Raw genomic sequence first — 27,379 nt, 5'->3', positions numbered from 1 at the left:
CTATTAGAGAATTCGGTGCACCTAAATTTGAGGATATTCAAGCTTAACGAAGAAGTGAGTTGTTTTTTTCCTTTTCTTTCTGTGCTTACTCCATTAATTTTTGTTTCAATTCAAAATGCATTTTATTGGGTTTATTAATTTTGCTCATATAGGGTTCATTGCAATTTTATAAAGTTTCGGCCGATGTTTTGTTGAAATTTTCCACTGTTTTATTGAAATATCATTATATTTTGGCAGCCATTCCTGTTACCACGGTGTTCCGCGCAAACAGGAATGGCGCCAAACAAAAGTCGCCAATTTCGCTAAGGGTCATCCTCGAGTATATTTTTACCAAACGTAATAGTAAAGTTTAATTAATTATTTGGTTAGAAAGTCCTTTGAATCAAAGTCCTTTGAGTTTTATTTGAGGTCATTTTTGACTTTGTATTTTTTTTTTTTGGCAAGTTGTTGGCAAAATAATTTAAAAGATTTTGAAAAAGAAAACAAGGTGTTCATTGTAGTTTTCATATATAATTAGTTGTTTTCGTAAAGTTGCAAAAACAATTGTTTCGCTCACCGTTTTACTTTAAATTTGGTTTATAATTTTTAATCAGAAATAATTAATAAAAAAAAATATCGTGCCATTATGAAACACGCTCTCTTTTGGCTAATATAATAGAAAATTTTAACTTGCTTTATACATACTTGCTTGCTACATACTTTAACTACAATATTTATAATTTATCTATAAGTTCGCGTAAAATCAGAGATTCTTAGAAGCTTTTTCGCCAATTAATATGAAAACAAAACAGTTTAAATTTAATGGCAAGTTATAATTACAATAAAAAATTATCTAGGCCTTTAAAAATTATCTGGGCATTAGAACAAACAAGCAGCTTAAATATTTAAGAAAAAATTATTAAACATTTATTTTAAAAGTTACTACTCCCGCTATTGGAAAATTATTAAAATCAATCTATGGTTCTCATTTTTTGCAAATTTTTATGAACCTGGAAAGTGCATCATTGGTAGAGCATTTAAAGCGCTAAAAACTGGATTGCAAACGCTTTTTATTTTTCAGATTAAAATTAAGATAGGATAAAATATGACAATTTAATTACTTTTCTTATTCGTAACTTCGAAGCTAATAATCATATTTCAAACGCAGTAAGATTACACAGTTTATTAATTGCGTTATCCAGATGTTGAATTATTAGGCAGATAAATTATTATTCTATGCTAAGTTTATATTAAAACTGTTCTTAATGTGGATACTTGAAAATTTTCTAATTGACACTTATTCTTAAACACGAATACATAATAGTTTTGACAATGTCACCTTATAAGATCTTAAACTTAGATATTTGAAAGTTTTTAAAACGGCACTTCGTAACTTCTTAAATCTGGGTCTTTGAGAATTTCCGCAACAACAAATAACATGTTCTATTTAAAAAATGTCCTAATATCCCTTTAAAGTTCTTTAACCCAAGGTATTTAAAAATTTTCTAAATTTCACTTAGCATACTCTTAACTCTTGATGTCTGAGAATTTGTGAAAGTTCACTTAACAGTTCCTTAAATCCGAATTTTTTGAAAACCCGGGTATTTGAGAATTTTCAAAACGTTTAAATATCACAAAACATATTTTTAAACCAGGATTTTGAGAATGTTCTAAATGTCACATAAATCAAGGTATTTAAGAATTTTTAAAGCACCATTTAACCACTAAACAACTAAATGTTTGGGAATTTTCTAAATGGTTTAATAACTTGTCCTTAAAGCTAGATATTTGAAAATTCTCACACTGTCAAACTTAACTTGCACTTAAATTTGGATATTTTCAAATCATAACTTAATAAGTTCTTTATTTATGCGTGAACTACGTAGAACAAATATTTTGATACAAATATTACTACTTGATTTTCAATTTCATAAACTGATTCTAACAGAATTTCTCATAATAGAATGGACTTCGAAATTCAGCAGTTCCTGCGTTCTGGTATGTTTCAGAAGATGGAAACGAGTTGAAAATAAGCTTTGAGGAATTGGAATACCAAACTAAAAGGTTGGTTATTTGAATAAAATTTCTAAAGATGATCTTCAAACTCATACAATCATTATAAATTTCTAATATTTTTTACATAACTAGGAGGCTATTCCCCCTGCTCCAACTCCCGTGGGTGCTATTTTATAAAACTCATATTTGTAAATTTTATAAATATTTTTAAAAATTCATAATTATTATAATTTTATGTATTATAATTTAAAATTTATTTCGAATGTTATAATTATAATTTAGAATTGATTCATAATTATTATAATTTAGAACATCTTGTTAATATGTCAATCTTGTAGGTCAAGAAAGTCAAGTTGCAAAAACCCTCTTTCTCATTTAACAGTTACTCCACAGAAGTACCAATACAATCAATAATGTAAGAGAAAACCCTTAAGCTGAACAGTCACAATTAGTATATGTTTTCTCAATTCCGATTAAAGTTGAAATTTTTATGTGACTGGTCCGAAATCTAGACAAAGTCGTTCGAGAAAATTTGAGAGCTGCAAATTCATCATACTTGCTAGCAAACAGATCAGCAAATTCGTTTTACCTTCACTGGAACGAATCCACTGCAAACAGACAGTATTATTTTTAGCAGTAAAACAAAATGTGACCGAATGTTGACCACTCCTACGGTGGCATCTGCGATTTTTTTAATAAATTAAAATAATTATTTTTACATTTTCTTTAAATATGTAAACGAACTAATATTTTTAACAAAGCCATCCGATTCCGATGACCAACTGGTTCATCTTTTGAAATAAGTGGAATTTCTATTATTTTAAAATTTAAAATCGCACGGTCAATTGAAGAGATAGAACATTGTAATGATAAGTCACATTTTTTCAAGTTGTGCAGAACTGCGTTTTTAATATTGTTCAGTTGAAAAACATGTACTTGAAGAGATATGAACATCGTAAAGATAAGCCACATTTTCAAGTCGTTCAGATCAGTGTTTTTAACATTGTTTTGTTGAAAAGCATGAACTTAAAGGGGTAAGATCATTGTAATGATAAGCCATATTTTTAAGTTGTTCAGAACGGAGCTTTAAATATTGTTTTGGGGAAAATATGAACTATATGGTATGAATACATTGTAATTAAAAAGTCATGTTTTCAAATTGTTCAGAACAGTGTTTTTAATATTGTTTTCGTTTATAAACAGCAGAATTTTTATGCGGACAGTATGTTAAGGTTGAAAGTAAAATCATTATACATCTAAAAACGAAATTGAGGGGGCTACAAAAGAATACTATCTCTCTCTTTGTGTGTGCATGTGCGTGTGTGTGAATTCAAACTGAAAGAGTTACAATGCATGCAAGGGTATAGCTAATATTTAAATAAAGATCAAATAAGAAATTTTCCAGAGAAATCTTAAATTTTTTAACAAATGTTACTTAGTCGGTTCTTCCACCAGGCTTATCAAATATAATCACAAATTTACTAATATATCCTAATTTATTTATGTTTTACAAAGTTCGTTCTTTTAAAAGAATTATTCTCTTGGATTGTTTTCGATCACAAACGAATTTCAATTTTCAATACTAAAAACATTTTGCTTAAAAAAAATTTTTTTTTTCCAATCGCTTTCCATAATTTTAATTAATTGAATAAATGAACTTATATTACATCCTAGTTGCTTTTTATTACTTCTTACACTGTTTTCATACAATAATACTAAATATTAGAAGGGAAAAAGTAATTCCAAAAATAAATAAATAATTATATAACATGTACATAAGGTGTTTTTAATCAATGAAAGTATATATTTTTTCGATCCTCTATAGTATATTTTATGTATGAGGAGTGCAACTGTGTTAAAAATACAAAACACAATGCAGGCCTTATTAATATCGATTCTATTATTGCATTCTGAATAAGAGAGTGTAAAAAAAATTTCTCAAGGGGTTCATTATTTATTTTTAATAAGTGTGTTAATGACACAAATCAGTCGTTATTCTCTAAGAAGTTTTCTTCTCTATTTTTCATACTAAGAAATCAGAATTCTCTCATTTCATCAGCTCATTTCGTCAAATCACTGAAAAAGAGACAAAATAATTTTTTTTTTTTTTAGTTTTCTGCATGAAAAAAGTGCTTTTTCGTATTTTGTTAAAAATGGCTATTTTAGCACCATTTTCGAGAACAAAAAAAATTAATTTATTGTTCGTTTTTGAATGGTATCAAAATTCTATAATCAGAGAAATAACATATCATTAATTATAAAGTACAGTGAGTCCAAAAAAAAATTTGATTAACTTTTGATCTAATCATCAGATCTTCACATTCTAAAATTCAAACTTAATGGTTCGAGGGAATAATGCAAATTAATTAGTGCCGACGATAATTTAAGTTACGGAATCACATGCAAAAATGAACTTTAAACCGAGAAAAGGTATGCGAATAATCATACTTTTTATCGGTGGGTTCAGATCTCTGGAACCCAAAATAGAGGGGGTAGCAGGAATATGGCTAATATAGTCACAATAGTTTGATGAGGAGAGCTGCAAAACATTTTGATCTCTTGATGTTAATTTTATTTTTTGCTTATTTCGTGATATCTCGAGAACTTCTTAATCAAATTGAAAACGTTTTTGCTCACAATTAAACGTTGATCCAAAGATGATTCCATACAAAAAATAACTTTAAGTAGTTGTTCATTATCTTTTAATACTTTATTTAATAATGGAGGAAACAAATTTGAATTTTATGTTATTAATTTTTTTTTATCATTTTAAGGTATATAATTTTATATGGCAAAATGCAAAATTTGAGAGAAAGTGATTGAACATTTCCTCTGAAAAATTAAATTCTTTTTAAAGAAAACGTGTACTTAAAATTCGATTACTTAAGAACTATACAACCAAATTCGCTCAAATTTAATATTTTGACTTAAAAACTTGCGAGCTTTAGAATGGTGTAAAAAATTGTATTCTTGCATTTCAAAATTTGTGCGACTGTTATTTAAAAAAAATATTAAAAATAATAAATATTTATTAAAATTTATTTTTTGCGCTGAATTATCCTTGGACAAGCGACTTTTTAAATCTTCAATTCGTGTGAAAAGTTCTCGAGATATGGCGAAATACTCAAAAAATAAAATTAACATTATGGGTTTGAAACTTGGATCGTTTTCCTGAACACACTATGGGGACCATATTTCCTAGATATCGGCTACCCCTATATATATATATATATATTTGAGGGCCGGGATAGCCTGGTCGGTAGGGCGCTGGGCCCATATCCAAGANTATATATATATTTGGAAGGGGGTAGAAATCTAATCTGTTGAAAGAAAGGCATGTTTATTCAGAGGAAGAACATTTTTGTATCTGATTTCGTAACTAAAACTAACTTCGTAACTTCTGCACAAATTAATCAGAATAATTGAAATCACCCTCGAACTATTAAGTTTGAGTCCTAGAACATTAAAATCCGATCATTAGATCAAAAGCTATACAGTTTGGTCCGTTTTATTTTCTTGCACACTGTACATAATTGTCTTGGGAGTACAGAAATGATAAACAGCCTATTTCGGACTAAAGTGATATTTCATGCATCAAACTTAAATTAGAACTCTCTACTCAGTCATTATTTGGAGTCGCCGGAGAGTGACCATTGCGTGTAAACCGCAGAAGGCCATTTTTGGTTTCATTTGAGAAATTTTTTCGGAACAAATTTCATGCAAAAGATTTTTTAGGTTAGTTTCAATAAAAGAATCTAAAATTGCCTTGTTTTTAACTGTTTGTGGTTTTTTAAATTTTAAAAGTTGCTATGATTTTAAACTTTTTGCTGTATATCATTGACTCTAACAATTTTACGGTACCCAATTAAATGTGAAACTTACCTCTTACAGTAATTGGGTAATGCCAAGCAGAACATAGTCATTGGATAAAAACATACCTGAAAAGGAAAAAAAAAACTTTACGAAAATGAGAATAGTGGAAAGCCATTTTGCAAGTTAAATTAATTTGAAGACTTTGAAAGTTGAAAAAAACGAAAATAGTATTTTACAGCAGAAATATATTTCTAAATGCACTGACTTACGAAATTGAATATGCACTAACTTCTAATTTGTATAAATTAACGAATAGAAGGAAATCTGAGACTAATGGTACTTGGGGTGAGTTTTTTTTTTGCCATCAATTAAGAACAAAGCAGCTTTAGAGTTTTTAAAAATAGTTATTGATAAACTTGGAAACTAAAGAAGCCATAAAAGGAAAACAGAAATTCAAATCAAATCTTTTGATGTTTAATTTCATCGCTTTCATATTTTTATTGACTTGAGTTAAAAAAAAAATCAAAAAAAAAGAAAGAGAGAAAAAAAAATCTTAAAATCTTATACAAAGAAAAATAATCTCAACTAGTGGGCTGCGCCCCCTGCTCGCTAACGCTTGCTAACCCCCGAAAATTGCTACGCAATCTTATATGGTTTGCTTCGCAAACCAAGCTCGCTTCGCCCGCCACTAACCTAGCAAATACACAAACTTCTAAGAACTTAAAACAATCATTCAAATCCACATAAAAACTTTTTTTTTTAAAATTGCATCTTTTTAGTAAATACTAGGTCATTAAAATAAATTTGAATTCAAATAAATGACATGTAATTCGTTAAACCTATTAGAAATGTGCTATAGTATAAAATCTTAAGATAAAATTTCTAAAACTGTTATCTCTTTAAATAGGTTAAAATTTTGGCTATAATTAATCGTCAAATAAATTCGTAATATATCAAAATTCGTGAAAAAAAAGCGTTTTTGACAAAATACTAAAATAGAGAACTATCGACAAAGACTACTCACTTCTGCCTAGCTTAATAGTATGAGATTGCAGCAGCTGATAATGTGATAGCTGACATTTGGTGAGAATGCTCTCTCTGGTTATTTCCGTTTCCGTTTTTGAAAGCGCTATATGTTGAGCCACCTCAGCTAGATTTAGCATGTGACATTTTTAGCGGCAATCATTGGTCGATTTTCTAGCGTTGCCATTCGGGGAGTTGTAATGAGGCTTTTTTGCAGCCGTGTAAGAGAAATATGTATGAAATCTCAATAACAAAGAAAAAAAAAAGTTCAGAATTCTGCTTACCTTAAATTTCGTTGCAATCTCCCCTAAAGATGGATCAAGGGATAACTAAAGAAAAATTGAGTTCAAAAATAATTTATTTTAAGATGCGAAAAATTACATTTATTTTTAGAATAAATACTTACTTCGTACTCTAATATTTCGAAAGTTCCTTTTATACAGCTTGCCGAGCTCTGAGAAATAGAAAAAAAAAGCATATGAAAATGAAAATATTTTTTAAAATTGCTTAGCGTTTTCCGGAATAATCATTTTAAGCTTAAAGAAAATTGTTGGAATGTCTTAAGATAGCCATTTATAGCAGATTTTTGAAAACTAGAACTTAAAATACAGTAGAGTTCATGTGGACCACGACCTACTTGGATTACCGGGAAACTTGGTAAAAGCAAAGATTTTAAAAAAGGAAAGAAAAAGAGCGGTTAGAGTAAACTAACCAGTGAAGGAACACTTAAGCTTAGCTTGCCTTTAAAATAAATCATAAAAATTTCAACATTTGTAATTTTAGCTAAATGACGGTGTCAACATATTTGTTATTAAAGGCAAATTATGCATAAAAAAAATAGAAAACTTGCATAATATTGTTTTAAGTTTTTGGTGGTTCAAATAATACGTAGTAAGATGACCAAGTGAAGGAACAGTTCTTACCAGTGAATAAACACTAAATTTTCCAGTGAATGAACACTTAATTTTGAGAATGTTTCATGCTCGTTAGGAATCCGTAGGTCTCACAAATGTCCAAAAACAAAATTTTTCTTGAAATTACAACATGTAACCACAGTTAACGTGGAAAAGTTTACTTTTTTTTTCAGTCATGGAATGAAGAGTAAAATATAATTGAATACAGAATTTTAAAAAATTGTTTTTCATTTTTTGCTCACAGTTTAATAGTCTGTTCTAAATCATGAATGTTTATCATTGTGTAATCCAATGATGTTTTTATTATTATTATAATAAGATAACTTTCTTGTTTACTATTTTTCCCCATATTTTTTGAAGCTTTTTTTTTAACCTTTTTAAGTATTTTTTTCCTTTTCGTCATACTTTATAAAATTTTCCTAATTTAAAAAAATTGTTTTTTTATTTTTTTCTCACAGTTTAATAGTCCATTCTAAATCATGAATGTTTATCATTGTGTTTACCGATAATGTTTTTATTATTTTTATAATTGGATAACTATTTTGTTTACTCTTTCCCCCATATTTCTTGAAGTTTTTTTTTAATCTTTTTAAGTACCGTCAGATGGGGTGACATTGTGCAAAAAGTCATTTTTTCAATTTTTGCGTCGTGCCATCTAGGGGCATTTTTTTAAAGCTCGGTATCAACTGATGTGAGTTGTCAACATAACGAACTAACGGTTTACCAAGAACTGGCAATGTAAACATCGTCGTTCTTGGAAAATTGTGACCTCAAGTTACACACAGTTTCAAATTTTTTAACGTCACAAAATCGGAGGCTGGAAAGTCTGTTCGATTGAAGAAGTTCTAGTTATCCTGGCCAGGAAGGTAGGTTACACTTTAAAAGTCATTGAGATAACAAATCATGCATAATTTTCGGCTTTTAATTATTATAATGTTAGTTAGTTTATAATTAATAAAAAAATGCACCCTGGTTTGACTTTGTGCAATTTTATTTTCTGAGAAAAACATGCCAAGAAAGCATGGAGCAAGAAATTATTGTGATTACTACACCGAAGAAGCTTTAGAAAAATTCTTGGCGGAAGTAAAAATTGGTTTATCCGCTTCGAAAGCGTCAAAAAAGTTCGGAATTCACGGTAGCACGATTTCGAACAAAATTCATGCGAAGCATTCGAAATCTCACGGTGAAAATTATTTTTCATTTTTATATTGTTATTTTTCATTTTAATTTCCGTATGCTAATTGTTTAAGACATTTAATAAGAGACTGTTAATAAGCAAGGATCATTCCAAGTTGCGGAGTTGGAGGCTATTTGGAAGGCGTTAAATGAGGGAATTCATTCAACTATTCATTCATGTCAATTCATATCAAATACTTGATTGTATCTAAAAATCATAAAAATGTTACCTAAGATTTAATTAATAAGAAAAAATCTGAAAATATTAAAAAATCTAATAATTAATGTTTTTATGTTCATCTTAAATAGATTTGTTAATACATAGTACATATTTATATGTAATATACTTGTATTGTACGTTAACAATGTTAAATATTGTTTATTAAACGAGTTTAAGTTAAAAAGTTAAGTTATTGTTTATTAACGAGTTATGACTAAAGATATGACTAGAGGTACAAGAAAATTAAATTTTTTCTTTTATTTTCATTAACTTGAAAAAATCCCAGTATAGGAACACTTGTTCATTCATTAGGTTTTTCCTCGTTTGGTAATCCAGTTAATAAACACCTATAATCTCAGTAATTTCTTATATTATGATGCTTAAAATAAATAAAACATTACTTCATCAACCATATTTTGGTTTCTCTTTTTCACAATGAGAAAAAAAGCATATTTTATGCAATTAATTGTACTTTAAACGGATAACTACAAACACTGACCTTATTATTTTGTCAAAGAAACAAGGCGTTGAACAGATACTGACAAATTCAAAAATTTTTCTAGAGAAGACTCTATGACCGCTTCACCCAGTGCATTGTTAGATGACTTCCTATTGTTAGGTAGTGAGCTACTGTTACCAATCAATCTAAATTGAAGCGGTTAAAATTTTATTTTTAAAAAAAAATATGTGAAATGTTCCTTCACTGGTTGGTTTACCCTATAAATGTACTATATTTAACAACTGCAAAATTTATACGAGTACACCATATACAATTTCTATTATAATTAAAAAAACTTACTTAAAAATACTTAAAGAGCTTATTTGACGAGAATGAATGTATTTTTACTTAAAAAGTTCTTAATCGCTTTCTGTTTTATATTACTTTAGAGCAATTCGGCTGCAATGTTTCACTATTTTTTTAGGGATAACAGGAATACTAGTGTCACCTCTTCTTGTTGTTCTATATATTCAATAGAATTTTCGATAACTTTTAGTCTATCTGTAAGAGAGAATTTCACATGTTGATTTCCATTGTAACTGTCTTCATAATTTTCGTTGGATTCATTTTCATTATTGACGATATTAACGATCATTTCATCGGTAATCTCGTGTTATCCGTCAGCTTGCTTTCTTGAGTACTTGGAAGATAAAATTCAGAATTTTTTTCCGCCATAGTTTTAAAAATAAAAAAATAAACTGGAACAATAAAAAATCCTTGAAATATTTTACAGCTCGGTTAAAGCGGATAATCGGGGTACGGAAAATCGAGACTCTACTGTATACTTTTGATAAGCAGCAGTAACTGATATACATTACCAAACGAGATTGGTAATTCATTCTTTCTTATTGTAGCAAGGAATTAACCTCGAACATTTTAAAGTTTCAGAATTTTTATATATATATATATATATATATATATATATATATATATATATATATATATATATATATATATATATATATATATATATATATATATATATATATATATATATATATATATATATATATATATATATATATATATATATATATATATATATATATATATATATATATATATATATATATATATATATATATATATATATATATATATATATATATATATATATATATATATATATATATATATATATATATATATATATATATATATATATATATATATATATATATATATATATATATATATATATATATATATATATATATATATATATATATATATATATATATATATATATATATATATATATATATATATATATATATATATATATATATATATATATATATATATATATATATATATATATATATATATATATATATATATATATATATATATATATATATATATATATATATATATATATATATATATATATATATATATATATATATATATATATATATATATATATATATATATATATATATATATATATATATATATATATATATATATATATATATATATATATATATATATATATATATATATATATATATATATATATATATATATATATATATATATATATATATATATATATATATATATATATATATATATATATATATATATATATATATATATATATATATATATATATATATATATATATATATATATATATATATATATATATATATATATATATATATATATATATATATATATATATATATATATATATATATATATATATATATATATATATATATATATATATATATATATATATATATATATATATATATATATATATATATATATATATATATATATATATATATATATATATATATATATATATATATATATATATATATATATATATATATATATATATATATATATATATATATATATATATATATATATATATATATATATATATATATATATATATATATATATATATATATATATATATATATATATATATATATATATATATATATATATATATATATATATATATATATATATATATATATATATATATATATATATATATATATATATATATATATATATATATATATATATATATATATATATATATATATATATATATATATATATATATATATATATATATATATATATATATATATATATATATATATATATATATATATATATATATATATATATATATATATATATATATATATATATATATATATATATATATATATATATATATATATATATATATATATATATATATATATATATATATATATATATATATATATATATATATATATATATATATATATATATATATATATATATATATATATATATATATATATATATATATATATATATATATATATATATATATATATATATATATATATATATATATATATATATATATATATATATATATATATATATATATATATATATATATATATATATATATATATATATATATATATATATATATATATATATATATATATATATATATATATATATATATATATATATATATATATATATATATATATATATATATATATATATATATATATATATATATATATATATATATATATATATATATATATATATATATATATATATATATATATATATATATATATATATATATATATATATATATATATATATATATATATATATATATATATATATATATATATATATATATATATATATATATATATATATATATATATATATATATATATATATATATATATATATATATATATATATATATATATATATATATATATATATATATATATATATATATATATATATATATATATATATATATATATATATATATATATATATATATATATATATATATATATATATATATATATATATATATATATATATATATATATATATATATATATATATATATATATATATATATATATATATATATATATATATATATATATATATATATATATATATATATATATATATATATATATATATATATATATATATATATATATATATATATATATATATATATATATATATATATATATATATATATATATATATATATATATATATATATATATATATATATATATATATATATATATATATATATATATATATATATATATATATATATATATATATATATATATATATATATATATATATATATATATATATATATATATATATATATATATATATATATATATATATATATATATATATATATATATATATATATATATATATATATATATATATATATATATATATATATATATATATATATATATATATATATATATATATATATATATATATATATATATATATATATATATATATATATATATATATATATATATATATATATATATATATATATATATATATATATATATATATATATATATATATATATATATATATATATATATATATATATATATATATATATATATATATATATATATATATATATATATATATATATATATATATATATATATATATATATATATATATATATATATATATATATATATATATATATATATATATATATATATATATATATATATATATATATATATATATATATATATATATATATATATATATATATATATATATATATATATATATATATATATATATATATATATATATATATATATATATATATATATATATATATATATATATATATATATATATATATATATATATATATATATATATATATATATATATATATATATATATATATATATATATATATATATATATATATATATATATATATATATATATATATATATATATATATATATATATATATATATATATATATATATATATATATATATATATATATATATATATATATATATATATATATATATATATATATATATATATATATATATATATATATATATATATATATATATATATATATATATATATATATATATATATATATATATATATATATATATATATATATATATATATATATATATATATATATATATATATATATATATATATATATATATATATATATATATATATATATATATATATATATATATATATATATATATATATATATATATATATATATATATATATATATATATATATATATATATATATATATATATATATATATATATATATATATATATATATATATATATATATATATATATATATATATATATATATATATATATATATATATATATATATATATATATATATATATATATATATATATATATATATATATATATATATATATATATATATATATATATATATATATATATATATATATATATATATATATATATATATATATATATATATATATATATATATATATATATATATATATATATATATATATATATATATATATATATATATATATATATATATATATATATATATATATATATATATATATATATATATATATATATATATATATATATATATATATATATATATATATATATATATATATATATATATATATATATATATATATATATATATATATATATATATATATATATATATATATATATATATATATATATATATATATATATATATATATATATATATATATATATATATATATATATATATATATATATATATATATATATATATATATATATATATATATATATATATATATATATATATATATATATATATATATATATATATATATATATATATATATATATATATATATATATATATATATATATATATATATATATATATATATATATATATATATATATATATATATATATATATATATATATATATATATATATATATATATATATATATATATATATATATATATATATATATATATATATATATATATATATATATATATATATATATATATATATATATATATATATATATATATATATATATATATATATATATATATATATATATATATATATATATATATATATATATATATATATATATATATATATATATATATATATATATATATATATATATATATATATATATATATATATATATATATATATATATATATATATATATATATATATATATATATATATATATATATATATATATATATATATATATATATATATATATATATATATATATATATATATATATATATATATATATATATATATATATATATATATATATATATATATATATATATATATATATATATATATATATATATATATATATATATATATATATATATATATATATATATATATATATATATATATATATATATATATATATATATATATATATATATATATATATATATATATATATATATATATATATATATATATATATATATATATATATATATATATATATATATATATATATATATATATATATATATATATATATATATATATATATATATATATATATATATATNAGTAATATATATATATATATATATATATATATATATATGCTACTTTAGAATTGTTTAGTTCATGCGATTTTTCATACTTTGCAATAAAATGTAAGGTTTTCAAAGGTTTGAGAGATCTACAATAAATTACGAAGAAAAACAAATCTTTTTGAACCCTATGCCAGAAAATCAAGTAATAGGATTGTAACTTGTATCGATTACTTTAGTTGTTATTTTAATACCTGCATTAAGTTTCGTAAACCTAGAGTAAATATTTAATGATAAATGGACATTTTTAAGAATAATTATTTTTTCTTCGCCTTAAGTTTTTTTTTATTATAACTTTATAGATATTCAATAAAATTAAAAAAAATTTTTGGGGCAATTTAAGATTAATTACAAAATTGTTGATGTAAATATTTTTCAAAAGATTCTCTTAAAGCTGAGCAACTTATGAGCATTTAAGCTAGTTCGTTTATACTGCGCATGCACTGAAAAAATGAAAAAGTTTTTTTCAGTTTTGATTTGCTTTTGGTTTCCTCTGGTCTTTCTTGGGGTAATCGGATGTTATGATTATTTGTCGTATTTTACAGCCAACAGCAGAAACTGTTTTTACACTGACTACATGGTAATTTTCTCCTGCTGATAACGCTATCGTGTGTGTCAGAACCACCAACTCGGCTTCTGTTTTAGTTTTCTCACTACTGCACCTAAGTATTACTCTTACCTCTATTGGACACACATATAGGATAATAGTTATAGGTTTCGCAGTTCTGTTTTGTTTTAAAATGGTGTTAATTGTCATCTTAATGTCACCAATACTTGTGAAGTGGAAGTCATGGAATAAAATGTGCTTCTACATAGGGAAAAACAAAAACAAGCAGAATCATAATAAAACTAGAAATCAAAATTAGTATTTAGAATTGGTGTTCAAATTCTTAAGAAATGGAATAAGTATTACAAAAGTAGAAAAAAATAGTTCAAAATTCCATACCATTTTCTCTCTTTCTGTATCATTGCATGCGACTGACATTAGGCACTCATATCTCCCCTTCCCCGGATCACATTCTGGAATGCTCAAATTACAGGCTGTTCTCATCGTTCTTCTTATGATTTCCCAAGACTGAAATATGAACAAGCAAAAATACTAATATGAACAAGCAACAAAACACTATATGAACAAGCAACAAAATAAACTTCAAATAAACAAGCTACACACTCAGGAAACTCAGTTCAGCGTTGAACCACAGTGTCTCTACCTTGACACACAATATATCCAACAAATTTATTGCAACCAAAAAGGGGGAAAAGGAGGCTCTTACTCCACTTAAATTTAAAACCAGCTTGCGTTTTCCTAGTGATGCTACTATCTTGTGACAATTAATTTTTTTTTTCTGAAGCTCTTGCCCCGCTTTACTTCCAGTAAGAAAGTACACAGCTGCTTACCACAGCTTATTCTGCCAGGCGATAGTTTCAATCAGATGATTTTATGTCTAATAAAAGGAATAAATTATATAATTTCTGATCTCAAATCTGCGCTATATTTCATGAGATATTAATGATATTAAGTAATTCTGGTGAGCTTGAAGTGAAAGCTTGTTTTTGTCATTTATAGAGTTAGTGTTAGAAAATAGGTGAAACGGTTGTCAGATTTAGAAAGAACTAACTTTTTTGGCAGACCTGATTTAGCATATTTTTACTTGTATATTACTGTTTGTTCCTGTTGTGGTGCAAGCCGTGCAGCATCATACGTTAGTCTTAGTATATTGTTTCAGCTGCTAGATTAAGTTCATTATACAAATTATCTGTTAGTGCTCGTGATGCATCGTTCTATTAATCAGTGGACTGTTACACACCTAATAATTTATTTACAAATAAAAAAGAAAATTTTATAGTAAGTAGATCGATATCTCTGATTGCAATAAGTCAAAAACTTTATAGAACTATTAACTATAGTAACTGGTGCTGCCATCCAGTGATGCTTATAGAAAGTAAACATTCATCATTTACTTTCAATAGAAAAAAAAAAATTGGTATTTTCAGACTATTGAAAATATACATCTAGGAATATTCAGCTCTAATGCTATTTACTCATATTTCAAGTGAAGAAATTAGGCAGTAAGATTCTTTAATTGCTATGGTGAGACTGGGAAAATGAAACGAAAACTGTTGTGGCGCTAGTATGGGGAGAAATTACAGATGTGAAGCTGTAACTCGTTGCTTGTTTTAGTTATATTTGTCCTAGAGTGATTTATCTTCTCGGGTTGCAGCATTTCGCCTTGCGTTCTATTAGACAAAGGCTCAATGGTCTGAACTGAAGAAAGAAATTGACCTAAGTGTAAAAAAATTACTGAAAAAAATTTTTTTGATCATTACCACTTGTTGATGTTCATGAAAAAATATAATCAAAAAATAAAATTGTGTTGGTATTTTTCTACTTAAATAGCGGGCAAAAAGTAAACTTTTTATCATCGCGAACTAAAGGTGGAAAACAGACGTTAATATTTTTGGAAATTATAACAACAATATTCATTTTTGTCAATTTTTCATCAAAAAAGTGTAAGGATTCCTGCGACATCCCGTTGCAGGCCAAGGGGGTGGTGTAGGATATGGCTCCATAATTTCGAGACCAATTGCATGATTGTGGCAATGGGGGCAACACTGCGCACAGGCAGCCTTTAAATCCCAGACAAACTCGTACCCATCGATCTGAAGCTGGGTGGACTTCTAACCGCAGATGGGTATGTAACCACAACTCTTCACAATTACAGCCCAATGCCTTAACCACTGAACTATCGCAGCTAAATGTAAATGTGTAAATAACATAAATAAAATTTTCATTTTACTTGCTCATATAGACTTTTGAAAAAAAATGTAGTATTTTAATTTCATATTTTTTTAAAAACATTGCTGAATTCATTTCAAAAATGTGGATTAAAAATTATGGCATTAATAAATGAGTTTTTTTTAAAAAACTCTGATTCCAGAAATAAAAAGAAAAATGTTGGTCAAATCCAGTTCTTTAGGTTTCTATTTTTCTTCTAAGTTGAGTGAATAAAATTCTTTAAGTTTTTTATTTGAAGGAATAATTAAAGTTCTTTGGTTCTAAAAATAAATTTTAGTAAATGTAAAAAAAAATACCATTTGGAGGGAAATATTATATTGGGGTCATTCTCACAAAAAGGTGATTTTTTATGTCCCTTAGCAATAAATATTAGGAAATACATCAGATTTCTTAATATTTTTCTTCATCATTTTTCGTAAAGTTCTAACTTACAAATCATATGCATTTCTGCGAAATGTACTTAATATTTCATTCTTATTTTTTAATAAACATAACTTCAAAATCCCCTCCGTGGACGTCCCTACGTCTGTAACACAAAATAATTTTTAATGGCTGTTAAACAATTTAAATGTTATTTTAATGATTTTTGTAGTTTTACCTAGTTAAATGTTTATAATAACCTTTTTATTTAATTTTTTTTTTAATTTATTTTTATAAAGTAAATGACTAGTAAACTTTGTCCCTCAAAAATAATATCTCCCTCCGTGGACAATTAATATAGTTCCATAAATATGCAATAAAGGGCAGCATTTGCGAAATTCCTATAAGACAGCTTCTGGGAAAGGTAACTATTCAATTTTATAATGTTAACTATCAGTTGTCTTTGTTTTCTTTGGTGTGAGTTTTGGATTGTTGTGTTCAACTGGGGTTTGGCAAAGTTCTCACCGTATACTCCGTGGACATCATAAAGAAGGTAAGAGAAAATTATTTTATTTTTGATAGATGAATTTTAGATTGCAAAAATAGTATATTTAACAAAAAGAACTGCCCCATTTTTGTAACTTTAAAATTAAAAATCAGAAAAATTCAAGAACTAGTTTTTGTCTCCTCCGTGGACATAACAAGTCCACGGAGGAGAAGACACAGTCAATGTAAGAGACAATGTGTTAGATAACCATAATACAATTTTAATAATTAAAAAACTATTTTCTTTTAATTGATATTTTTTAAAATGGAACAAATGTGTTAATTTGTTTCTATTTTTAAAGAAAATCAATTAAGTTTAACTTTTTCTTATCGGAGAAGTAAATATTGGCAATTTTTCTAAATAATTTCTGTGATGTTTAACATTTTTTTTCTCTTCAAATTTTAGGAAAAAAATTGCAAAACCAAAATTTAAGAAAAGAAAGCAATCAAATGTTCAAATGCAAAAGAGAAGGGAACAGAAAAAACTTAGTATGAGACAAGCTAGATAGAAATTAAAAGAAAACCCTATATTGTTTGAAGAAAGTAAAAAAAGAAAAAAAGAAAAAGAGCAAGAAACTTTAAAATTTGTATCAGAAGAAGATTTATCCGAAAAATCGTGATTAAATGTACTTAATTTCTAGAAATTGATAGAGCAAGCCGTTTGTCCCCAGGGAAAAAAGAAACAATAACAAGAATTAAAGAGAAAAAATAAAAACGTTATTTGGATTATAGTATGTTTAACTTGCATAAAATGTTCATAAAAGAGTACCCTCAACACTCAACTTTCATGTGGAGTCTGAATTTTTATTTCAATGGTCTTTACATTTTAATTTATTAATATTCAGTAAGAGTTACTTAAGAAATTGTACACCTAGGTTAAAAATGTATGTTTCCTTTCATAGCAGCATGATTAATCGGAAGTAGCTCTATCTCTAGTAATGAAATATTTTATTATTTACTTATTAATGTTAAACTCATATCAGTTGCACCCAATAATTAATGAATTAGTCGTCATTGACATTTTATATTTTATAACATAAAATGTCTCCTCCGTTGACTATTACATCTCCTCCGTGGACAAGGCAGAATTTAAAATATTTTAAATCTTGTAAAAAATAAAATAGAAAACTTGACCATTACTATATGGACATATAGCAAAAATAAATAAAGGCATTTATGTAGTTTTTATCACTTTTTTAATTACTTTATTTTAAGAAACGTTTTTAGTCAATTTATACCTTTTCAGTGAGAATGACCCATTGGATGCTTGCTAGTAATCGATTAGATTGGACAAAATCGGGTTTGCATTAAAATAATTCTAAAAATAAAAGAAAATTGGACAAATCCGGGTCTGTAAGTTTTATATTTTTTTCTAAGTTGCATGAATGAAATTCTTGAAAAATTTATTTAAAGGGTAAATTAATGCTCTTTAGTTCTAAAAATAGATTTTACTCAATGCAAAATAAATACCATTAGGAGGGCATAATAATTATTACTTGGAAACATGCTAATACTCGATTTGATCTAACCTGGTTGGATAAAACCGGGTTTATATTAAAATAATAATAATAATAAAAAAGTTAGATTTAGTCAGACAACGCTATTTATTAGAATGAAGACATGGCACATTTTAAACGTAATGCAAAACCTGCTTTTATGAATAAAAATTATAATGAAAAGTGGTTTTACGAGATGCTGAACTTACCGAAAATAAAGCAATTCGAAATTAAAGCAATTTAACTACTAAAAAGACATAAAAATCGGAACTTTTCTAAGCAAAATTTTTTTATACATTGGTGTTACTAAATAATTAGCCTAGAGTGTGTTTCGTTTATCTCTAAATAACATGACAGTTTATGATATTTTGGATAAATGAAAGCAATAGATAAGTTGAAAGTGCTGACTTGGTTTTATATGACGCTTTCTTATATATTTTCTAAGTTGAGCAATTGAGTGCAAATTTTACAACTTTGGTGGCAAGTCTTACATTTGTGTTACAAGTTTTACAATTTAGTTGAATTATTTACATGCTTGATGAAGAAGTACAGCTGTCCCATAACTGTTCTTGTTTAAAAACAAATTGATTTATGTCTAAATTGTCTAATTGCCTAAATCAAATCTAATTGCCGAAGTCTAATTGTCTAAAGGCGAAATGTTATTAAAGTCTCATAAAGGCTCGATAATTTGAAACCAGCTGCATGATGGATGGCTTCTTTTGCCTTCTATATCAGCTGGGGAGGGCACATATTCTTAGTGGTAGATGGATCATGGGTTAGAATCCCCTTGCCATCAGATTAACAGTAGGCAATTCTTGTAGAGTTCCGTTCCATGAAACGTGAATGCGGGTTAGTTTCATCAGCAAAAAAAGTTCTCCATGAAGGATAGTTTGTCACATTGCTTGATCCAGGAGTTCTTTTGTGTTATGGATTAGTCTCAAAATTTCAAGGCTAGGAAATTGAACATTGATAGTTGTAAACTCAAAATTGGGTCAGCTCCTCAACGCCGGTCGTTAAATAAAACTAAATGAGACTTCTGAGTATCATAATTGTGAAGGTAATATACGAAGGTCATCCAGAAAGTAAGTTTCCCTATTTTTTAAAAAACAAAGAACTCACACTTTGAGGAACATATTTATTGGCAACAAGTACAGCAATGTTTCAGCTATTTTTCAACATAGTCACCACCAGAATTGATACACTTGTCGTATCGTGGGATCAACTTTTGTATCCGTTGTCGTAGAACTCTGCCGCCTGAGAATGGAACTAGAGTGTGACGAAAAACCTGTCACCCGAGCACAAAATTCAATGCTTAGGATGCTGTGGGTACGGAAAGTGATGTGCGCGGTGTTCTGGGACAGGAAGGGCATTCTGCTCATTGACTTCCATCCACATGATGAAACAGTAAACGCTGACCGCTACTGTGAAACACTGCAGAAATTGCGACGCGCCATTCAAAACAAGAAGCGTGAAATACTTACTGTAGGTGTTTTACTCCTCTATGACAATGATCTGGCTCCCAGCGATTTTCACGTTTTCTTACGCCTCAAGAAATTCTTGTCCTCCAGTGAGAGTTTTGGCAACGACGGAGAGCTGAAGACGTCTGTCACACGCTGGTTCCATTCACAGGCGACAGAGCTCTATGACAGAGGGATACAAAAGTTGATCCCACGATACATTAAGTGTTTCAATTCAGGTGGTGGATATGTTGAAAAATAGCTGAAACATTGTTGTACTTGTCGCCAATAAATAAGTTCCACCATAAGGGAAACTTACTTTTTGGATACACCTTGCACAATTTTCATAAGTTTAGAAATGTTTCTCACAGTTTTCAATGCAAAAACTAAGTTTTTAAGTAATGAATTTCAAATTTCCTCAATCTTTATTGTTGTTTATTTTTTTTTTTATTTACCTATTATTTTATTTTTTGAATTGCAGAAATTAGGCTGATATTACGGAAACCATTATATTTTTACAATTCATAAAGATTACTTGTAATCAAGAACTTTAAAAATTATTAATAAAAATTTTTATCATAATTAAAAAAGATTTTCATAAATCAAAAATTTTATCATAAATCAAAAATTTTGAAAAGTTAAATAATTAAATTCCAGTTTACTTTAGCATCGAAGATATCCCAGCATTCTTTTTCTTCTTCGGGTAGCTCTACAATAGATAAGAGTAATTTAGATAAGAGTAATTTTGAATAGTTGGCAAATATTTATCGTATCATAATATCATATATCATATCTAACATGTCATAGTATGATGTATGTCGTAGGCTAATTGAAGACGGGATAGCCTGGTTAGTAAGACGTCGGACTCGAGTTTGCGAGAACGGGATTTCGAATCCCGAAGAAACCCACTGTATTAAATGGTGACTGGTGCACGTTGTTGGGGCCATTAAGTCCTACAAGTTCCAATAACAAATTGATACCTCTGGGGTTAGTTGGAAATAGATTGTTCTGTGGTACAGGTCAAACTTGCGATCTGTGGATGAATGAATGAATGGGTTGGTCCTGTAAAACGGGCTATGATCTGCGTGTGGCTGAAATTGCATTCTTGGCCATAGATAGCGTCACTGAAAAACTAGAAATGCTGCCTTAAATTCGCTTGGTTTCCCAAGCAAGCATGCTGATATTAGCAATAAAAACAACATCAGGTCAATTGTATAAATCGACCCTTTTCAAATAGAATCATTATTTTGCAATGTACCAGGCTAATTTGAAAGGTCCACAAATTTTTTTAATCAATTTTAGGTTTACTTTAGGTTAATATTAGTTATTTCTTAGGCTTTTATGGGAAATCTATCTTTCATAGCTCAATTAACCTGATTTATTTCAGACAACTTGCTGTAAGCCCAATTAGTGAAGGTGCTTTATAAGTATTCTTATTAACTGTTTATTATAATAAACCAGATCAAATTCAATATGATTGATTAACTCTTCACACAATTCGCAATTATCCTGAAGGCTAATTTTTATAAGTATGGAGCGAAATTCGAAAACTTTACTTCTGGTCAGAGGCCAGTTGTATCATTTTTAACAGGGGACACTTTTTTCAATTTTCTTTTGTGAGGTATTTATAAGTGTGTAAACTTGATACGCGATTAACTCCAGAACCATTTGTGCTCAGGTTCTGAAATTTAGACATCGACTACATTGAGGAATTTCAACCCCTATCCCAAATTTCGTTAAAAAATTTCAAATCAGTTCGAGAGAGCTAATTGAGGAATGAATTTTTCTGTTGAGCTTAGCAAAAGCCATTGTTATGAATTGAACTGCAGACGATTCTGTTTTGGAGTTAATTGCACGTTCTTTAATGTTTTTTTTTTCTTCTCTTTTTACATTCTCTGTGATCAACGAGGATAACGTGCTTTACGTCAATGAATTAGTATTCCTAATATGAAACCTCGTGTATTTTTTGTTTATTGTTTGCTTTCAAACGCATCAGAATAAAATTAAATAATTTAAAATCAACTATAAATAAATTAAGTTATGAACTAAAAAGTTAAGTTAATGTAGAGGGTTTACTGATTCGTTTAGGGAAGCCGTTAAATTTTGCCATACTATTATTGACTCAATATTTTTTGGTAGTTAGTACTGTTTGTCGAAATAAGACACACTTTAAAATTTAGACTTAAGGAACTCTATTAATATATCCGTTATCTCGAAACCATCAATTACTGCACTTAACACGGTTTTATTAATTAGTGCTGTTTTAATGAATACCAAATATACTAATATAGGTACTGATGTAGACAATGTTTAAATAGGTTTTTGCTGTGCGCCGAAGAGAAAAAGTACCGGAGTGTTTCAGTGTGGAAAGTTTATCATGAGTTGTCCTCGAGCAACAGCATCATACTATATGATTCTAATTATAATTAAATTTAATTTTGATGCTCTTCCAAAAAATAAGTCTTCTAAAGAGGTGGTTTGTTTAATCTAATAACGTAAAGTCAGAAGAGGGGGAAATGAATAAAAAAATGGAAATATTTTAGCTTTTTTTTTGTGCATTATTTGAGTGTGTTCTTCAGAAAAGTAGAGTCGAAATAATGTAATCCAGCTTAATTAAAATTTTCTTTCAATTAAAATTTTCACTGAATCCCAGCAAAGTATCAAATTTTATGTAAACTTAAATAATATTCTAATTTAATTATTTCAATTGCTATTCTGATGCTAAGTCATATTTACAGGGTAACAAAAAAGTATAGGGATCACTTTTGTGCCACTAAAGTTTTAAAACCTTTTTACATATATAACATACTGATCTAAAGCTCTGCTATTAGACTTTCAATTGCAATACTATTTCATGAAATCACAAAAATGCCTTTGAAGAAAATTGAAAAAAAATCTAATTGGTCAAGTACAAGCATTTTTAGAACTTCGATGGAGCCACAGGGTTATACAAACCCATTTTAAAAAGAAAGGTATTGCGATATCACTCAGCCATATCAGTCGCATCAAGAATTCAAAACTCGGATTGATGCAAAATAGTGCAAAACCAAAAAGAAGTGGACGGCCAAGCAAATTGAAGAAATCAGGTTTGCAGAAGCTTCATAAGACGACATCAAAACCGGATCCACCAACACAGGCAAGCATGGCTAAAGCTCTTAACGTGAGTCAGCAAGTTGTAAGCTATCAACTAAAACAAAAGTTGAAGAAAAAATGCCATAAAAATCCTAAATGACATCATCTAAGTGAGAAATCGGTGCAGATTAGAAGGCAACGTTCATGTCCCCTCTACAAGCTCCTCCGTAAGGACAGATGGCGAAAGTTCATTACAACTGATGAAGCTTGGATCTATCTATCTGATACCAATGCTAAATCTAAAGTTCAATATCTTAGCCGTGGGCAGAACAGGCGAGACTTGACTCCATCAACCGCGGTGCCTCATCACAAAGCCCTCTATGTTCCCATAACAAATTAATACCTCTGGGGGTACTCATCCAGGAGTTTCCTTGTCTTCTGGAATGGGTTCAAAATTACAGGGTTCCAGAGTTGAACATTAGTAGTCGTAAACCCAAACTAGAGTCGGCTGTTCAACTACGGTTATAAAATAAAATTAGTCTAATAGAGAGCAGTGGTGGCTTAGGGGATAGAGCGTGCACCATCCAATGAAGTGGACCATGTTCGAATCCCAGCGATGGCTGGGCCATACAAGCTCCACACTGACATAAATATTCTCAGTGCTACGCATGGCTTAGAGTCCCATTACCGTCACGCTAACCATGTTTTCCTCTCAATGCGAAGTAAATGCGTTTTAACTACCTCAGAAAGTCCGGTGACGGTTATGAAATAAAAATTAAAATTAATCTATTATGCATGCAAATTTTGACTACAAACAAAATATTGGAAATAAATGCATACCACAGTCACAATATTGGTGTAAAGCACATCTTACAGTGGAGGTTACAGCTACAAGAATGACATGCTCACGTGCTTTTTTAAATAAATCAAATGCTGTACAATATACAACTGTTGAAACGAGAATGCAAATTAATCTGAGTAACATTTCTATCTTGAATTCCAATTCTAAAAGGGCACTTATGCGAGAAATATGAGGAAGGTTTTAGCTTAAATATTGTTTTATTTCTCACTCCCCCCCCCCCTTGAATTCGTGAAATGAGATACAACTGAATAAACATATGTTTTTTTTTTCTATTTAAAAAAAAAGATTTGATACGAAAAGATCTACCTTACCGATTTCCACCAATCACTTTGAGGTTCTGTTTGGTTCTCATTGTAAAAAGTTTTCTTTAAAATAAAATTTTAAAAAAAATACTTGTATATAAAGACTCTCTTCAGCTAGATAAAAAAACGATATTTTGACCCTGGAGAACAACTATATTTTTTTCTATTGCATGGGTTTTTTTTAAGGAATCTTGGATACTTTTGCATCGTTCATTTCACATCCTTAATCAGTTACTCTATCCAATCTTCGGATTTAAATGATATTTTTAATCTATTTTTTTGCTGAAAGGTACAATACAAAATTAACATTAATGAGTTCAAACTTTGAATAAATCTCCTGATTATACTATGGGAACCATATTTCCAAGATAGCGACTACCCCCGATATTTTGCGATTCAGAAATTCGAATTCCTTTTGGAAAAAAGGCATGTTTGTTCGGAGAAAATACGTTTTTGTGTCTAATTTCGTAACGTAAAGTATCGACTGCACTAGTTTATTAGCATATTTTAGGCCACTCCTCCTAAACAGAACGTGAAGATCCGATCATTAGATCAAAAGTTATTCTATGCAGTCCGTTTTTTAGAGCACTCCACAATTTTGTCACATTCATAGCTATTAAAAATATTTGATATCTTACTGAGGCGTTCTGAGAAGTACGATGGCAAGCAAAGTTACAGCAAGCCGTAGTGATTTTGAAACACTTTAAAAGCTGATGGCTTGGTAATGGATAGCAGGTATGATAAGTCATTCCCCGAGATTAAGAAGCTAGTATACTTTTGACTTTGTGCCATTTGCATAATCAACAGAAAAATAAAAACTTTGTTTTCCAGTACCTCTCAATGCAGACATTTTATCGAAATTATGAAAGTTCAATAGAAGTGCATCCATCACGCATACCACAATTTGCTTTACCGCAAATTGCAAAATCTTTCTAGAATCTCGCTTCCTCGCGAGTAGCTTTAAGAGTGGAAATAGGTGTTGTTTGTTGGTTAGCAAAAGTCTCTTTTTCATCTTTAAGGCATCTAGCTATCACCAATTTTACGTCTTGCGAAAGTTTGTTTCTGAACGGGTACAGCAACACGAATCAAGAGGGTACTTCCTGCTTCCTGCGAGTGACATGAACTTGAAGAGGATGACTGACTTACGCCTAAAACAGATAACAATTTCAATTATATCAACCAAAGAAGGAAAAAAGAAAGAGTGTGTATAATTTTCTGAGTAAATCTTTCCTGTCAATATAATGTGAATTTTGGAATATTGGATGTGCGCACCAGGATGTGTCTTTTCACATTTCT

General features: G+C 25.3%; 2 protein-coding genes across 2 annotated transcripts in view; one reads left to right on the top strand and one right to left on the bottom strand.

Moving 5' to 3' along the window:
* Positions 1–27,379, top strand: part of LOC107451914 (acyl-coenzyme A synthetase ACSM3, mitochondrial) — a 98,613-nt gene that overhangs the window by 2,284 nt on the left and 68,950 nt on the right. Inside the window, exon 2 of the mRNA XM_071183169.1 lies at positions 1,943–2,043. Coding sequence (XP_071039270.1) covers positions 1,943–2,043 — 101 coding nt within the window. The remainder of the gene's footprint in view (positions 1–1,942; positions 2,044–27,379) is intronic.
* LOC107451915 (uncharacterized) lies at positions 3,797–25,927 on the bottom strand. The gene is made up of 7 exons (XM_043038670.2): positions 25,760–25,927; positions 22,510–22,556; positions 16,138–16,266; positions 7,238–7,285; positions 7,116–7,160; positions 5,878–5,933; positions 3,797–4,071 (listed from the first exon to the last, which is right to left on the bottom strand). The coding sequence occupies exons 1-7, from the start codon at positions 25,902–25,904 to the stop codon at positions 4,056–4,058; spliced, it is 486 nt and encodes a 161-aa protein (XP_042894604.1). The 5' UTR covers positions 25,905–25,927; the 3' UTR covers positions 3,797–4,055.

Source organism: Parasteatoda tepidariorum, chromosome 7, assembly GCF_043381705.1.
Source record: "Parasteatoda tepidariorum isolate YZ-2023 chromosome 7, CAS_Ptep_4.0, whole genome shotgun sequence".
Taxonomy (NCBI): Eukaryota; Metazoa; Arthropoda; class Arachnida; order Araneae; family Theridiidae; genus Parasteatoda; species Parasteatoda tepidariorum.
Note: the sequence above shows the minus strand (reverse complement) of the source record. Positions and strands in the feature narration are given on the sequence as shown.

Coding starts and splice junctions, on each gene's coding strand:
- LOC107451915 (XM_043038670.2), bottom strand. CDS start 25,904: ATGTTACTCAGATTAATTTGCATTCTCGTTTCAACAGTTGTATATTGT. Junction 22,557..25,759: donor ACACCAATATTGTGACTGTG/GTATGCATTTAT, acceptor TATCTATTGTAG/AGCTACCCGAAGAAGAAAAA. Junction 7,161..7,237: donor TCGAAATATTAGAGTACGAA/GTAAGTATTTAT, acceptor ATTTTTCTTTAG/TTATCCCTTGATCCATCTTT.